Source organism: Nerophis ophidion, linkage group LG05, assembly GCF_033978795.1.
Source record: "Nerophis ophidion isolate RoL-2023_Sa linkage group LG05, RoL_Noph_v1.0, whole genome shotgun sequence".
Lineage (NCBI taxonomy): Eukaryota > Metazoa > Chordata > Actinopteri > Syngnathiformes > Syngnathidae > Nerophis > Nerophis ophidion.
This window is the reverse complement of record NC_084615.1, coordinates 38,661,533-38,680,569: the sequence shown is the minus strand read 5'-3', so window position 1 is coordinate 38,680,569 and position 19,037 is coordinate 38,661,533. Positions and strand designations below refer to the sequence as shown.

The 19,037-nt window shown below is 41.7% G+C and overlaps 1 protein-coding gene across 11 annotated transcripts in view; it reads right to left on the bottom strand.

Moving 5' to 3' along the window:
* Positions 1-978: 978 nt before the first annotated feature.
* The window catches only part of unc93a (unc-93 homolog A), a 112,011-nt gene continuing 93,952 nt past the window's right edge, over positions 979-19,037 (bottom strand). For all 11 annotated transcript variants that reach the window (XM_061900881.1, XM_061900889.1, XM_061900887.1 and 8 more), the window contains 5 exons: positions 14,058-14,183; positions 10,172-10,383; positions 2,020-2,155; positions 1,828-1,959; positions 979-1,754 (listed from right to left, as the gene is read on the bottom strand). In XM_061900881.1, the coding sequence (XP_061756865.1) occupies positions 1,477-1,754; positions 1,828-1,959; positions 2,020-2,155; positions 10,172-10,383; positions 14,058-14,183 (884 nt within the window). In that variant the 3' untranslated portion in view covers positions 979-1,476. The remainder of the gene's footprint in view (positions 1,755-1,827; positions 1,960-2,019; positions 2,156-10,171; positions 10,384-14,057; positions 14,184-19,037) is intronic.

Sequence of the window (19,037 nt, the reverse complement as noted above, 5' to 3'; positions counted from 1 at the left end):
TGGGACAGTATTGACCAGGCCTGGGCAATTATTTTGACTCGGGGGGGCCAAATTTTGAGAAAAAAATGTGTCTGGTGACCGGTATATTTATTTTTAGGAACACTAATAAAAAACTTCAGAATAATGTCTGATTAAATGCTAAAAATGTTGTGACAGACCGCCTTAAAAAATTTAATGGAATTTTAAAATGTTCTATAAACGATAAAACACTGAATATTGACAACATATGAACGTCACAACCCTTCTCGATTGACATAATTTACAATCAAGCGAAACGCAACAAAAATGCTAAAGGGTAAAAAGAACCCCACCTACATTCTGATACATCACTAAGCTTTAGAACTTTGTTGTAAACATTTCCTTCCGCATCTGTCCACGACACCCGGATTTCAGGCTGGCCGCTCTGGAAAAACTCTGTGGAAACATTCCCCACCCACACTGCTTGTTGCCTCGTCTGAGCTGCTGTGACATAGATTACCATTGTAACGAATTAAATTACCATAGTAACTAGTATATAGAGCAAAAGCACAGATTCCAACCATTGAAATACTTTGTATCGTTCAAGACTTACGGTCATTTGAAAACATCACTGCACATCATAATGGCAGCTACACTATCCATCTTAAAGATCTAAAAAAAATTATTTAGGAATGCCCGGCGGGCCAGATTGATAAGCTTAACGGGCCGCAGGTGGACCCCGGGCCTTAATTTGCCTCAGGACTGGTATTGACAGTCAGAAATGTAATCAAAAGTGAGATGGCATCAGATGTGTGAGTGGGAGAAGCAGAGTTGCAATAGGTTCATAGAAGATTCCCTAGGAACTGCTCGGGGTCATTATGCACCCCACTTGTGAAAGAGTGGGTGGTGATACAAAAAACTGCAGTTCCTTAATAATAATGAAAAATAATAATGGCCTCATGCCAAAAACATGTTTAATGAGGAATACCAGTAAAATTAAATAATAAAAACGTATTTTTTAAATCTTTTAATTGGGGTCATTATCGAAGGGTTCATTAAAGTGGAGAAAAGAAATCTGCATTCTTTTTAGGCGGGGATGTACTGTACTACACATACCACTAGAGGGCAGCAAAGATTGGATTTACATTCACAAATAAATAGATGGCGTGACATTATCAACTGGAGATTATACAACAAACGAATAACACAAGAACAATAGTGCATATTAAATATTTTAACAAAATAATTTAAATACTTTTAAAAGTACAATAGATGTACTCATTATCATGCAAAAGTTTAAGATGTCAAAATAAAAAAGTTTGTTCAAGCTGCTGTTTCTATTTCTATGACAAAAGTCAAAAGGAGCAGAAAGATGTTTGGATTAAATATCAAAGAAGTTGAAGTTGTCCTGGAATACAAAAATAAAAGAACGTGTGTAGATATTGCATAATGACAAATGAAAACAACATCACACGGAGGAACAAGGCCAAGTCTCCATCTTGTCGCCTGTATTTCATATTAAAGTTTTGTCTGGCAGTGAATGTTTTTCTCGTCCATCGCCACCATTTCTTTGGGCTTGTCCTCCACTTCCGGCGTGGGATTCTTGTGGTGGTGGTACTCCACCACGGGGTAGGTGACCATCGTGAGCAGCAGGACGGACAGCAGGATGTAGAGCTTGTACTCCAGGCACAGGAAGGTACTGTAGGCGAAGGCGATGACGAAGCCCAGAGACTCCCACATGCGGTAGTTGGCGAAGGCTGCCTCGCTCGCTTGGGGAAATAGGATGCCGTACAAAGCTGTTTCGAAAAAACATCCACACCTTATTAGCCGGGTGTTCGCCGTGAAGATGTGAACACCCGAGAGGCTTACCGTTGGTCTGAGTCTGCCACACAGCGTCAGCCATCCCCCACAGAGCAGGAAACACAAAGAACACCCACAACTGGTCAGGGTGAGGCCTCCAGAACAAGAGGGCGATGATGCAGGCGAAGTTGGCCACGGCGGCTACAAATGAGCTGACAATTATTACAAAATCGTTTAATATCGAATCAATGATTCCGTTACCCAGGAGGAAGAGCGCCGTCCTCCCAGTTTTGCGAGCGAGTCTCCCGAAGAGGAAGGAGAAAAGGGAATTGGACGCTCCGAAACACATCATCACGAAGCCCACGTAGTGAATGCCCAGAGCGCACGTCACGTAATTCTTCAAGGAGAAAACACTCACGTTCAGATTGACACAAACAACAACACACTGTGATTTATCCACATCGTAAGTGTTCCACCTGATAGTTTTGAACAATAATCACCACTTTAGTGATGTCCGATAATTACGGACTGCTGATATTATCGGCCAATAAATGCTTTAAAATTTAACACCGGAAATTATTGGTATCTGTTTCAAAAAGTAACATTTTTATGATATTTTAAAACGCCGCTGTACAGAGTGGTACACGGACGTAGGGGAGAAGTACAGAGCGCCAATAAACCTTGAAGGCACTGCCTTTGCCGGCCCAGTCACATAATATCTACGACTTTTCAAACATACAAGTGAATGCAAGCCTTGCATTCACTTGTGTGTTTGAAAAGCCGTAGATCAACAGCTGGTCAACAGCCACACAGGTCACACAGAGGGTGGCCGTATAAACAACTTTAACACTGTTACAAATATGCGCCACACTGTAAAGCCACACCAAACAAGAATGACAAACACATTTCAGGAAAACATCTGCACCGTAACACTATATAAACACAACAGAACAAATACCCAGAACCCCTTGCAGCACTAACTCTTCCGGGACGCTACAATATACACTCCCCGCTACTCCCTAATCCCCCACCTCACCCCCCCAACCCTGCCCACCTCAACCCCCTCATGCTCTCTCAGGGAGAGAATGTCCCAAATTCCAAGCTGCTGTTTTGAGGCATGTAGAAAAAAATAATGCACTTTGTGACTTCAATAATAAATATGGCAGTGCCATGTTGGCATTTTTTTCCATAACTTGAGTTGATTTATTTTGGAAAACCTTGTTACATTGTTTAATGCATCCAGCAGGGCATCACAACAAAAATAGGCATAATAATGTGTTAATTCCACGACTGTATATATCGGTATAATAACCACCACAAAAGACTCAATCAAAAATAATCCACAAGGTCTACAACCAAGGTATGCTTACATACACGGACTGTATGCATAAACGTGTCATAGAATTAAAGGTGCCATATGTAATAATTAAATGTCAAGTCATCATTAAATGGCCCTGATATGTCTAAATGCATTAATAAATCATGTTCTTTTCGAATACCTCTATAACTGGTAACATTAGTTTAGACGGATATGCTCATTTCAAAATTAGATTTACCGCCCCGAAATATTGTTATTGTTTTCATTTCGATGCCCCGCCCTCCAACCTTTCAATCAATCAATCATCAATCAAAGTTTATATATAAAAACCAAAGTTTAAATAATAATCAGAGCTGAAGTGCTCTGATATAAACTGAATTTATACATAGCCCTAAATCACTAATGTCTCAAAGGGCTGCACAAGCCACAACGAGCCCAATTAAAAAGCCTGTGAGTGTGTCGCACCCAGATTGCCGGTTAGGCACGGCCCTCTTCGTCTAGCTACTGCCACTGGTAAAGTTACTAAACATGTCAGACCTTAGTAAATCTAAAAGACGTCGTTACAATTCCCAACTTAGTCATTACAAAGCCAGGAACAAAAGGAGGATTTGTATCGGGGATGAAAGATGGAGGTGATTGAAGGCGGAGAAGGTTTTTTCATCCGACGCCAAACTTGCCAATTTCCTCCTTGATTGGAAAGTCAGGCATTTACGTTTTCTTATTACTTGTAATAAATGGAAATGGATATTTTGTATGTAAACTATATTATCCAATACTGTCTATGATCTTTTCTAAGTAAACTAGCATGTTCGTGCAACGAATGCAACGAGTGTGATGGTACTTAGATCCTAGTGTAATGCCTAGCATGCTAGCCCGATCAATGACACATGGACAAGTTATTAACGATAACCCATGATTAATAAAAAATAAGAATAAAAAAAATACTTTTTCCTACCAAATATTAATGATAACTACTACCTTTCTTAGTTAGAAAAACATAGAAAACAGAAGCAAAACAATTTACAGTTAATTCTTCACACAACTGCCAGAATTATTGTAATCACTCCTCCTACCAGTTATCATTTATAATCATTACCTTTTTTAATGAAAAGTAACAAAATCATACTTAAATTAATACATATAGTTAATTCCTGAGGTACCTTCGCTCACGCACAAGCACAAATGCATAAATACTTGTTCTGGAATTAATGCAATCACACCTCCTGACAGCTATTTATGATAACCACTACAGTACTTTGATTAATGGAAATAAACAAAAAACAGACTTATAATAATGCACAGAATCAATACCCAAGGTACACCCACTCAAGCTAGCATGTCCTGGAAATATTGCAACCACTCCCCCCACCAGTTACTAATGATAACCACTAGGCAAAGACCAAAGGATGCTTGCTCATGCACAAGCTCATAGAATGGCCATGGCATTCATTCGATGACTCCTACCCCTAGTTCATACATGCGAACCTTGAGACCTCCAAATTCACATAACACGCCTCTACTCATCGTTGTATTTGAAAGTGCAATGCTTTGCAGCCAGGAGCACAGGTATGGGCAGCATCTATGATATTTAATCTGCACGAAAGGAGCGAGTTTAGGGTTTAATTTGTCCATCCTCGTTCTATTCTCTGTCACTATAATTCTAGACATGCTGAACACCCTGTGTGATGATGCATTGCTATGTTGCACGCACGAAAGTGCCTTCATCAAATGCACCAGAGTCTGGAATCTTCCATCTTTCCCTAGCATACCCCTTCCCTTTCGATCTGTCCTGGATTAACTGAAATTCTTGTTTCCAATCACTTTGGAATTTGCAAGCGTACTTCTTCTTCTTACCCGTCGTCGCCATGACTGTCTATTTTTCGTTCTTTTGCTTCGTCTCTGTTATGTTTTTGGACATTAGTACTTGCCGTAATTTTGAATCAATGCATGAAGGGAATCCGGAGGTTGTGTGTCAGTGTATTAGCGTACCGGCTGGAATAAAAATACAAACCCCGTTTCCATATGAGTTGGGAAATTGTGTTAGATGTAAATATAAACTGAATAAAATGATTTGCAAATCATTTTCAACCCATATTCAGTTGAATATGCTACAAAGACAACATATTTGATGTTCAAACCGAAAACCTTTTTTTTTTTTTTTTTCAAATAATCATTAACTTTAGAATTTGATGCCAGCAACACGTGACAAAGAAGTTGGGAAAGGTGGCAATAAATACTGATAAAGTTGATGAAATGCTCATTACACACTTATATGGAACATCCCACAGGTGTGCAGGCTAATTGGGAACAGTTGGGTGCCATGATTGGGTATAAAAGCAGCTTCCATGAAATGCTAAGTAATTCACAAACAAGGATTGGGCGAGGGTTACCACTTTGTAAGCAAATTGTCGAACAGTTTTAGAACAACATCTCTCAACGAGCTATTGCAAGGAATTCAGGGATTTTACCATCCATGGTCCATAAAATCATCAAAAAGTTCAGAGAATCTGGAGAAATCACTGCACGTAAGTGATGATATTACGGACTTTTGATCCCTCAGGTGGTACTGCATCAAAAACCGACATCAGTGTGTAAAGGATATCACCACATGGGAACACTTCGTAAAACCACTGTCAGTAACTACAGTTTGTCGCTACATCTGTAAGTGCAAGTTAAAACTCTACTATGCAAAGCCAAACACATTTATCAACAATATCCTGAAACGCCGCCGGCTTGGCTGGGCCCGAGATCATCTAAATGGACTGATGCAAAGTGGAAAAGTGTTATGTGGCCTGACGAGTCCACATTTCAAATTATATTTGGAAACAGAGGACATGGTGTCCTCCAGAACAAAGAGGAAAATAACTATTCGGATTGTTATAGGCGCAAAGTTGAAAAGCCAGCATCTGTGATGGTATGAGGGTGTATTAGTGCCCAAGGCATGGGTAACGTACACATATGTGAAGGCACCATTAATGCTGAAAGGTACATACACGTTTTGGAACAACATATGTTGTCATCCAAGCAACGTTAGTGTCATGGTCTAGGTCTTGGACCATGTCATATTCTGGTTTTGTTTCTGTTTTTTTATCATCCTGTGTTGTATTCGACGTCTTTGGTTCCCGGTGGCACTTCCTATTTGGTTTCTGTTGTCATGGTTACTCATTTAGTGTCACCTTTTTCTTGTTTGTCGTCACGCACCTGATTTGTGATTATCTCCTTAAGACCGCCTTTGTTTGACGTTCGTTCTCGGACTATAGTTTGCTACACGCAACAAGTGACATCGCTCTTCCCGCATTGTGGTAACTATCTTTTTTCACCCTTTTAGCTTCCATGCTATTTTGTTTGTTTACTTGTCCCTAGTTTACATACTAGCGCTTTCTGTTCATTCTAGCTTCCACGCTAGTTCTGTTTGTTTCGTCTTTAGTGCCTATGTGCCAGTATTTCTGTTATTAGTTTGTTTTTGAAGTTAGGAATAAATCATCATTCCTACCTTACCGCTGTGTTCGCAAACACGCACCACGATGCCAGCCAAACATCACAGTATAATCCGAGCTAGTCAACGTTCTCTAGCAGCAGAAATAGAGGCTTTTGATGTGCATACGGGGCAGATAGTCCAAGCGATGCAGACAGGGACTTTTTGCCACACGCCAGAGTGGATCTAGGAGCCCGAACGTCTTCAGGCTTCACCCGACGCCTCTCGGCTCGCTGCGCTCCCGGTCCACACGCATCAGCGAAAGCGGAGGTCACGGAGGAAGACTTCACCTCGCGATAGTGACGCGTCAGCCCCGCCATCCCTCTTTCACGGACACAGCCACCTCCAACCCGTCCAGGACTCTTCACCCAGGTCTGGTAACTCTTTTTTTTATTCCTTATCTCACTCCTCAGGCTGGCCTGATAGTCACAGGTACTGCACCCGTGACGTCAGCCCTCTGACGTCCCCTGAACAAAGGGGAGATGAAGATTTCTTTTTAGACCATACACTCCCTCAGTCGTCCACAGGGGACGTGAATAGCTCCCGTACACTCCTTAAAGACATTTGTTTACAATCACAGTATAAGTCATTATTTTTTGAAACCCCTCCACCTGTGACTTGGCCCCCTTCCCCAGTGACTTTTCCTCCCACCATTTCTACCTCTTTCTGTTCCTCCCCCCACCCACCCCTAGAGGTAGTTGTAGACCGTGGAGAGAGCGTCTGGCATCCGCTTGTGGAGGGGGGGGCTCATGCTGGTGGCGTTCAGCCAAGCCTCTTCCTCCACAAAGACCTCCTTCGCCGGTCTTTCGTCCCATCAGACCGCAACCTCCTGTGCGTCCTCCTCCACCGGTATTCCGGCTAGCACTTCCTAGGCCGCCTCCACCTAGCACCTGCTAGACCGCCTCCACCGGCACCACGGCTAGCACCTCCTGGGCCGCCTCCACCGGCACCACGGCTAGCTGTAGCTAGTTCTAGTCCCAGTTCTAGTCCCAGTGCTAGCCCATGTCACAGTCGCATTCCTAGTCCTAGCCATAGTCAGTTTGAGTCCTGGTCCTAGTCCTAGTCATAGTCTTGTTCACAGTCTTAGTCCTTATCCTAGACCTAGCCCTAGTTCGAGTCCTGGTCCCTGTCCTTCTCCTAGTCTTAGTCATAGTCCCAGTCATAGTCATAGTCCCAGTTTTGGTCAGAGTCTTAGTCCTAGTCACAGTCGTAGTCCTCGTCATAGTTTGAGTCCAAGTCTTAGTCCGAGTCCATGTCATACTTCTGGTCCAGGTCTGGATTCCACTCCAGCACCTGACTTCATGCTGGATCCCACTCCAGCACAGGACTTCATACTGGATCCCACTACAGCACAGGACCTCATGCTGGATCCCACTCCAGCACCGGACTCAATGCTGGATTCCACCCTAGCACCTGTTCTTTGACTGATCCCAGTGCCGGCTCCTCGGCTGAGACCAGTGCCGGCTCCTCGGCTTAGACCAGTGCCGGCTCCTCGGCTGAGACTAGTGCCTGCTCCTCGGCTGGCGCTCCAAGCTCCAGCGCTGGCTTCTCCTGCTGTTCCAGCACCTGTCTCCACGGCAACGACGAAGCCATCTGCTTGGGCTACAGCACCTGCACCGTCTTCGCCTGCTGCACTTGGTCCTGCTTTGGCTGCAGTACCCGCACCTTTCTCGTCTCCTTCCTCGTCTGCAGCTTCCAAGGCTGCCAGGACGACGGCGCCGAAACGCCCACCTCCACGTCAGCCACGGGTGTGGCCTCTACGAGGTCGCCCCCCCAAGACTTTAACGGCAGCGGCGCTCCATCCGCCACCGCCACCTGGTTTGTCCTCGGTGGATTCAGGGACACGCGACCTGGCGACCTTCCACCGTGTCCTCCCTCCACCCTCCCTTCATGTTTGGACTTTTTGTGTGGGGGGATTCATACTGGGACTTTTGGGACATCTGGGATCAGTCCCTTAGGGGGAGGCTTATGTCATGGTCCAGGTCTTGGACCATGTCATATTCCGGTTTTGTTTCTGTTTTGTTATCATCCTGTGTTGTATTCGACGTCTTTAGTTCCCGGTGGCACTTCGCATTTGGTTTCTGTTGTCATGTTTACTCATTTAGTGTCACCTGTTTCTTGTTTGTCGTCGCACACCTGATTTGTGATTATCTCCTTATTTAAGACCGCCTTTGTTTGACATTTGTTCTCGGACTATACTGTAGTTTGCTACACGCAACAAGTGACATCGCTCTTCCCACATTGTGGTAACTATCTTATTTCACCCTATTAGCTTCTATGCTTTTTTGTTTGTTTACTTGTCCGTAGTTTACATACTAGCGCTTTCTGTTCATTCTAGCTTCCACGTTAGTTCTGTTTGTTTTGTCTTTAGTGCCTATGTGCCATTATTTCTGTTATTAGTTTGTTTTTGTAGTTAGGAATAAATCATCATTCCTACCTTACCGCTGTGTTCCATCTACGCTGCACCACGAGAACGCAAACACGCACCACGATGCCAGCCCCTGCTTATTTCAGCAAGACAAGTGTTAAAACAGCGCGGCTCGTAAAAAAACAGTGCGGGTACTTTCCTGGCCCGCCTGCAGTCCAGACTTGTCTCGCATCGAAAATGTGTGGCGCATTATGAGGCGTAAAATACGACAGCGGAGACGCCGGACTGTTGAACGACTGAAGCTGTACATAAAACAAGAATGGAAAATAATTCCACTTTCAAAGCTTCAACAATTATTTTCCTCAGTTCCCAAACGTTTATTAAGTGTTTTTAAAAGAAAAGGTGATGTACATGTCCTTTCCCAACTACTTTGGCACATGTTGCAGCCATGAAATTCTACGTTAATTATTATTTGCAAAAAAAAATAAAGTTTATGAGTGTGAACATCATATATCTTGCCTTGTAGTGCATTCAATTGAATATGGGTTAAAAAGGATTTGCAAATCATTGTATTCCGTTTATATTTACATCAAACACAATTCCCCAACTCATATGGAAACGGGGTTCGTAGCTCTGTGCCTGCCTATTTTATGGATTACAGATAAAGCTATGGATAAAGGACACATATATAATAGTCTCCTTGTTGTGTGTGCAGTTGCGCACTGAGTTCCAAAAGCCGTAGATGTTATAACGTGACTGGGCCGGCACGCTGTTTATAAGGAGGAAAAGCAGGCATTACGACAGGCTGTCCTCATTCAAATCCAACTGGGAATTGGGAAAAATTTTGGAGAATGGTTGTTCCGGGGAGAGGCACTGAAATTCGGGAGTCTGCCGGAAAATTCAGGAGGGTTGGCAAATATGCCCTATTTTTAATGATAACCACCACCTTGCACAGAAGCATGAACCCTATGTCAAAATGATGGTCCATGTTGAGCACATTTAATAATATAAACAGCAAAGCCATGTGAATATCTTACGCAGTGACGTCATGTGCCTGCGTGCACTGAAATGGTATTGTAAACATACGCAGAATAAACAGTGCAGTAAGTTCCTGGACCAAAGAAAGAATGGCGGTTTGTTTATTTCCTCCCGTGAATATAAAGTGCTAGTTAACCATATTGGTGACTGTCAAAACGTTAGACTGCTGCAGTAATGAGTAATGCTACAGTCCACATCAGGGCAGTAGCAGTACCTTGGTGTACTCCCCAGATAGGAAACTCTGCTCGAAGCCGCTGTACATGGTGAGCGGGATGAGCATCAGCAGCCTCCAGTCCTTCAGCAGGCGGAAGGTGGCCAGGAAGGTGTGGCAGAAAGGTTCCCGGTTGCCACGGAACTCGCTGGTCTGCTCCCGGTCGATGTTATCCAGAAAGATGGCCACGATTAGCATGGCCAGCACGCCCACACCTATAAAATGTCAAGAAAATAATTTTTAGGAACTCAACCACAACTCTGAAAACAACACAATTGCACATAACTGTTGAATAGCTTTTTTAAAGTTTTGATTACATAGGAGATATTTCCTTTGTCAAGTGTATCCCGATAACGCAGACCGATAAGATAAGAGTCTCATAAAATAATCATGTTGATGATGACGCTTTGTTAGTGTTGCCAGGAAACAACTAAATGTGTTTACCTAAGAATTTAGCATTGGTTCCTATTTTTGAAACTTACAGCATTCCAATCCAATCAATCCACTTTATTTGTATAGCACATTTAAACAACATAAATGTTTCCAAAGTGCTGCACAACAAAATTAAAAACAATATTCAAATATCCTTAGCTCCACCATGTCATGTTCGGTGGTCTGTATTATGTTTTTTATTTTCAATCTAAGCAACCTTCGGTTCCTGTTTTTTGTGCACCCTTGTTTGTTTAAGTTACCATGGTTACTTATTATTTCCACCTGCTTATGATTAGTGTTCACTCGCTCACGTGCTTCCTGAGCACTAATCAGAGACATTATTTAAACCTGCCTTGCCCTCCTGTGGGTGCTGGAGTATTGTTTGATGTTTGCTGTTTGCCGTGCACTGCCTTTTTTTTGGAAGCTGAGAGATATTCCCTGGATCCCGACTCCTGTCCCTGTTTGGTGTTTTCCGGTTTGTGTTTTCCTTGCCTTATTTTTAGAACATTAAAACCATGTTTTCATTTTCCAAGCCTGTCAATCTCTGCATCTTGGGGTTCGTCACCAACACCATGTGTCACACCAATGACTGAATAAAAAATAAAACCAATATAAAAAAAAAAAAAAACAACAACACTGAAAACTTGCCAACCTTGAGACCTCAGAATTTTGGGAGGTGGGGGCCGTGGTCGGGGGTGGGGCAGAGGCGTGGTTGGGGCGGGGGCGTGGTTAACATGGAGTAGTATATTTACAGCTAATTCACCAACTCGAGTATTTCATATATATTTCATATATATATATATATATATATATATATATATATATATATATATATATATATATATATATGTATGAAATACTTGACTTTCAGTGAATTCTAGCTTCATATATTTATTTTGTTATGAAAATAAATAAATAAAAATTGCCAAAAATGAAAAAAACTAAGCTTTTACAAATAAGAACAAGAAATAATTACTTATTTCTGTTTAATTTATAATTTGAGCCCGAAATATTTTTTTTTTTAGTACTTTAGTTTGAAAAATGACCGCATTCTCTCGGTTATATCTTGGTCACATGAGCGGCAAAATTTAACCTTGCTAGCAAAATGAGTAAAAAACAGACGTCTTTGGAAAGTTTCTTTGTGAAGGGGAAAAGGCACAGTGAAGAGAAAGAAGAACAGCCTACGACTTCCGACAAAAATAAAGCTTTTAACAGACAATACCAGGAGTCCTATTTCAACTATGGATTTATCGCAACAGGTGATTCCCACGCACCGAGCCCGCTCTGCATAATATGTGGCGAGCAGCTCTCTAATGAAGCAATGAAGCCTTCAAAACTGCTTCGCCGCTTAGAGACCAAGCACCCTGGATTAAAAAACAAGCCCCTGGAGTATTTTGAAAGAAAAAAAACTTGAACATGAAAAACAGAAGAAATTACTGAGGGACAACACATCAGTAGATGAGAATGCACTGAGAGCTTACCATGAATTGATTAACATGGACCCCGACATAAACAACTTAAAAAACGTATTCGGGTGTTACCATTTATTGGTCAATTGTACGGAATATGTACTGAACTGTGCAATCTACTAATAAAAGTATCAATCAATTAATCAAAATCGTACTTAGTGGCTAATCATATTGCTAAGGTGAGTGAGAGGAGAGCTTGTGAGTCCACTTGTGCACACAAACATGCAGGAGGCTTATCTGACGGTTCAAATAGACAACTTTATTTTAGCTGTTGAAAAATAGCATTCATAATAACAGTAATGTGGAATTGGTGGTTGTTCTCATTTATATATTTTTCCACGTAATTTTTTGATTTATGTAATGGGCAGAGAGGAAGTTACCAGAGACTTTGATGTTATACCCATGTTATGTTGTTGGCGCAAAATGCTAATAAAGGTTCATATGAGTACACAGTGGATTCACGTTTATTATTTTACTTTTTTCATGACAAAAAAAAAAAAGCATGGCTGTAACTTCCTCCATCTTCTGCTTGTCTCCTTGTGTGTGCAGTTTTTCATTAAAATCCCTAGATGTTGTAACGTGATTGGGCAGGCAAGCTGTTTATATAGTGGGAAAGCGGACGTGAAAACAGGCTGTCCACAATCATGTCCGCATGGAGCTGGAGGGGCCGTGGCCTCCAGCTCCCGCTGAATTTCGGGAGATTTTCGGGAGAAAATTTCTTCCGGGAGGTTTTCGGGAGAGGCGCTGAATTTCGGGAGTCTCCCGGAAAATCCGGAAGAGTTGGCAAGTATGCACGTAGTGTTAAAAGCCAATGAATAAAGGTGGGTCTTAAGACGAGACTTAAAACACTCCACTGTGGGAGCAGTTCTAACATGGAGGGGCAGAGTGTTCCAGAGCTTAGGGCCGACCACAGCGAAGGCCATGTCCCCCGTAGTTTTAAGTCTGGTCTTGGGCACCACGAGCTGGAGCTGGCTCTCGGACCTCAGAACACGCGCAGGAGTGTAAATTTGGATGAGGTCCGAGATATAATGAGGTGCTAGTTCATGTAATGCTTTAAAAACAAAGAGCAAGGTTTTAAAATCAATTTTAAAATGAACAGGAAGCCAATGCAGATTCTGAATAATTGGGGTTATGTGCTCGCGTTTCCTGGCTCCTGTTAAAAGTAGTGCTGCCGCGTTCTGGACTAACTGCAACCGGGTGAGAGCTTTTGGGCTAATGCCAGCATAAAGTGCATTGCAGTAGTCCAGAGGACTTGATATAAAAGCATGCACGACTTGTTCAAAAAGGTTAAAAGATAAAAACGGTTTTACCTTTGCTAAAAGGCGAAGATGATAGAAACACAATTTGGATATTTTGGATTGTTGTGTTTACCTGTATTCTACAGTCATTTTGCTATTATTATCCACTTACCTAACATCGTTTTTTGTGAGTAACCTGTTCCAGAAGGCCAAAGATCGATTAGTACAAAAACCAAAGCATTTTTCCTCCCAAACAATTGACGTAAACTATAGTTAACTATAGGTTTGAGAGAAAAATTAATACAGGGATAAATGGACATTTAACATCACTTTTACCATAACTAAAGACTTTTATTTGCGAAGTCTGTGAAAACGCCTAATTTCTATTTTGCCATGAGTTATTTCTTGAATTCAACAGGGTTTCTCACCCTATTTATCAAAGTGATGGCCCTCTCAAATTTATTTGGCTTCATTGTGCATGGCTGTCAAACTCAATAAAACAACAATGTTTTGGTAGTCTTTCTTCAGGCACTTAATTCCTCAGATTGTTGTTCCACCGATCAGTTGTCACGCACAATGTTTGTACCATAACCAAAACGGTATAATAAAATCGGGGCAATTTGAAATTTGAAAACCAGATTACAAGAAAAGTCGGGCGTACAAAGGCTGAGTTACCACTTCAAAAAATGACTACAAAATTAAATAGTGCACATTTCTATCACAAATGACAGGTTACCAAAGAGCCATTACCGATGTAGCAGCCGACGAGGGTAAACACCAGCTCCTGCGCAGGCCTGGTAGTGGTGCTGTTGGACGTGATGTTGAGCCCGCAGTCAGCCGCCCCGCAGAACTGCAGCTTCTCCTCTGAGATGTGAGCTGTGGCAAACATTCAACATGCTTTTATTCCTATCCATAGATCCATTTTCTACTGCTTGTCCCATTCGGGGCCGCGGGAGGTGCTGGAGCCTATGATAATGTATGATGACAGCATGTGTAAACACACTAGTAGTCATGTGACCTTACTTCGCATGTCTGCTATCATCAGGTCTGATAAGACCAAGAGCACCAACACTGTAAAGTCATCACACAGAACTCTTAAAACCGAACCACTTAGACCTTGCCCAGTTATGAACGTGTGCTTCAAGGGTTGGTCGCAAAAGGCCTAAAATGTCATTAATTAACTTTTAAAGGAAGACGTGGTAAAGGTTTGATCGGGCAAAGCAATACTTTGGTTGTGTTTGTCTAAGTCTCCACCCTCAGGGGACAAAGGTTGACTTTTTTGTCCATTCAATCATTTTTTACTGTATTTTGGCCCTAATTTTTGTGTTACTCTATTAAACATGTTTTTTTTGAAGAGTGTTTTGGATTCTTTTTAGTCTTTTAACTTTTTCCTGGTGAAATCACTCGATCATCTCCCGCCTTAAGCAAGAATACCAAACATCTTATGTTTATTTATTTATTTAGTTCAACCCTAGTGAGGATAAGTGGTATAAGAAATGGATGGATGGATAAATTACCCTTTGAAGGCACCACCACATCATTTAAGTGGATCGTTTAAATTAGCCCAGAACATAATTTAAGGTGGCCCAAAACATCATTTAAAATGAAATTTCTACAATATCTACTCGTCACCTTGACTTACGATTGGAAAGCAAATTCCCGAATGAGACAAACACCTAGAAAAATGATGGATAGATGGATGGATTCATTGTTAGGTGCAACCCTCTGAGGGCAGCCATAATTGTGATGTGACCCTCAATAAAAAAAAGATTTTGACACCCCTGATGTTTTGCGAAGTTAGAAATAAATTGGTGAAACAAAGTGAAATTATTATTGAACAAAAACAGTTGAAAAAAAAAATCATCCAAACCCAGCAGACACAAGACATTGATACAACGTTGATTATACTTACATGTGTTGTGATCCGGTTCCGGATCACATCTTGTGTTCATGTCATATCCTATTTTGTTTACTTCTGGATTCTGCTGATCCCTTTATTAGCACACTTCCTTGTTTACATTCGTCACCATGGCTACTTAATTACGCCTCCCGCACGCACTCCGGTCACACACCTGTTTGTAATTATATTCTTTGTATTTAAGCCCACCTACTGCCTGAGTTCTGCCTGGTTGGTTCATTTGCTCATGCAACAGTTACGTGAGTTATAATCTCATTGTATGTACTCTGCTAACTTTTAGCTTAGCTTTCCGCGCGCTCGGCTCGCGCTCCTTTGGACTCGAGAACTCTACCCTTGCTAACATTAGCATTTAGCTTTCTGTGCGTTGGCACACCTGTTCTTCCCTCGTTGTACAAGTGTTCTTTTGTTGTATTTATAATTAAAACTTGCTCCTACCTTCACTCCTGCCCGCTCCGGTCCTTTGGCATCGAGAGGTCGACACCTCCGCGCATCGCCGTGCGTTCCCCACGTAACAACATGTCCTTTAAAACTGACTTCGAAACAATGTTGAAAAATAGTTGTGTTTGTAAATTTAGAAAACGTTGATGTCCAACGTTGGATTCACATTGTTGGTTGGGAAATTACTATATTTCAAAAGGTCAAATAAACGTCATGGCCTGACATTGAATAAATGTCGTTGAAAAGCATGTTTTTTTAAGTGAAGTGAATTATATTTATATAGCGCTTTTCTCTAGTGACTCAAAGCGCGTCACATAGTGAAACCCAATATCTAAATCACATTTAAACCAGTGTGGTTGGCACCGGGAGCCCGGGAGCAGGAGGGTAAAGTGTCTTGCCCAAGGACACAACGGCAGTGACTAGGAAGGCGGAAGCGGAGATCGAACCTGGAACCCTCAAGTTGCTGGCACGGCTGCTCTACCAACCGAGCAATACCGCCTCATACTTAAAATATTGCATATAGTTAAACTTTTTAACAGTGTATTTGGGTTGGTTGGGAAATGACCAAACATTTTATTTATTTTTTGTCCTGTCCAGCTCCTCGGGCAAATCATATTGTTGATGTACTTTTGTAGATGCCCATAAGTGTTGTACAGATTTACTTTATAAAAGTGACGTGTGGGATACTTCTCTTTTTGCCTTATTTGTGTCCGACTTTATTAAATTGATTTATATTAATGTTTGACGTAGCCGGACCGGAGCAGGAGAGGGAGGAGGGGGGGATAGTAAGAGAAAAAAAAATGAAGATATGGGGTGAAATTGAAGGGACAAAACGGGAATACGACAGAGACACAACAAGAAAGAGAAAAAAAAAGGAAGAAATAGGGTGAAATTGCAGTGACAAAACGGGGATACGACAGAGACACAACAACAAAAACAAGAGACATCAACACCTCCCCCACTAAAAGACTCCACTTCCCAAACCCGCACAAATACACCATGGCCCAAACAAGCGGGACACAGCAGCCACACCAAACAAGAGAGATGGGTTACCCCGCATCAAGCCACCGACACAGACCAACAGAACCCAGCGTCAGAACCCAACATTGATTAAATGTCATGAACAAGCATGTTCTTTCAATATTATGATTGAGTTGCTCAACGTCAGGACCTAATTCAAAAAGTTCTCGTTTTTTTTAAGGGCCTGTTGGGAAATGTTTTTACACCCTTCGAAAACGTAAGGATGTTTTGGTCCTGTTTGGATTTGGGTGAGGGGTGTAACGATTTATTTTAACAATGACTCGATTCGATATTTGTGGTTGCTGATACGATTCAAGGACGATCTCATTTTTTTAGAACGATATGATCTGAAACGATTCAGTGACTTGTAATCGATACAGTAACTTTTTAGCAAAAATAAGGACATCCAATGTGAGTGTGAAATAAATACTGGATACTGGACTCTGCAGGTGAAATTTGTTATTTCTTGTAAGAGAAGGATGGATGGATGGATGGATGGTATTATGGATACAAACAAGCAAGTAAACAACAATTAATGGCCAATGCATTCACATCTTACTTGATGTGCAACCAACACTTTAGGTTGAATTAAAGGGGAACATTATCACCAGACCTATGTAAGCGTCAATATATACCTTGATGGTGCAGAAAAAAGACCATATATTTTTTTAACAGATTTCCGAACTCTAAATGGGTGAATTTTGGCGAATTAAACGCCTTTCTGTTTATTGCTCTGGTGGCGATGACGTCAGAATGTGACGTCACCGAGGTAATACTGCCGCCATTCTCATTTTCTACACATTACACACACGGGTCTCAGCTCTGTTATTTTCCGTTTTTTCGACTATTTTTTGGAACCTTGGAGACATCATGCCTCGTCGGTGTGTTGTCGGAGGGTGTAACAACACTAACAGGGAGGGATTCAAGTTGCACCGAAGATGCGAAAGTGTCTGTCGCCAGACCCCCATTGAATGTGCTGTAGTGTCTTCACATTTGACCGGCGATGACAGACATGACACAGAGATGTATGGATAACCTGCAGATGCATTTGCAACGATAAAGTCAACGAAATCACAAAAGTGAGTTTTATTGTTGACTTATGTGCTAATCAGACCTATTTGGTTGCGGCGTGACTGCCAGCTAATCGATGCTAACATGCTACGCTAATCGATGCTAACATGCTATGCTAATCGATGCTAACATGCTATTTACCGGCGATGACGGACATGGCACATAGATGTATGGATAACCTGCAGATGCATTTGCAATGATAAAGTCAACGAAATCACAAAGGTGAGTTTTGTTGATGTTGACTTATGTGCTAATCAGACATATTTGGTCGCGGCGTGACTGCCAGCTAATCGATGCTAACATGCTATTTACCGGCGGTGCTAAAGCAGACATGGCACAGAGATGTATGGATAACCTGCAGATGCATTTGCAACTATATTACGTTTCATTCCACCCACATTTAATGCGAAAAAAACACTTACCAATCGACGGATTTAAGTTGCTCCATTATCACAAAATGCAAAAGTCCTGATCGTTTGGTCCGCACATTTTACCGGCAATGCTAACGCAGATATTCGGCCTTGCTATGGCTATGAATAGCGTCAATAGCTATTCGCTCAATAGGTTCAGTTTCTTCTTCAATACTTTCACACTCCAACCATCTGTTTCAATACATGCGTAATTTGTTGAATCGCTTAAACCGCTGAAATCAGAGTCTAAATCCGAGCTAATGTCACTATATCTTACTGTGGTATTCCAATTGTTTGTTTACATTGGCAGTACTGTATGACGTCACAGGAAAATGGATAGCGGTTTCGAAGATAGCGAAAATAAGGCACTTTAAAGCTTTATTTAGGGACATTCCGGGACCGGTAAAATTTTGAAAAAAAACTTCAAAAAATACAACAAGCCACTGGGAACTGATTTTTATTGTGTTTAACCCTTTTGAAATTGTGATAATGTTCCCCTTTAAAAAGAAGAAACCTTTTCTGAACACATTTTCAACATACAAGCAATTTTGTACAAACTACATAAACCAACATTTTAAGAGTAGATTTACTTGCTAAATAAAGTTTAAGTTAACAAAGTATCTGTTCTCCGCCTTCACGTCCCTGATGAAGGACAGCGTCTCAGGTGTGCGGAAGCATGTATGCCATCGCATCCGTGTTGATGGTCTTGGCCCCTCCCTTCCTTATTGCCACAGTCTCATTGATCCATCTTTTGTATTTTATTCTTTCTGATCAAATGACTTCTCCTTTGCGGCCAACATGAAGCCTTAGTGTAAATGTTGTTGGAACTTACACTTAATATTTTTTGTTTTAAGGGTTAATATTTTTTGTTGA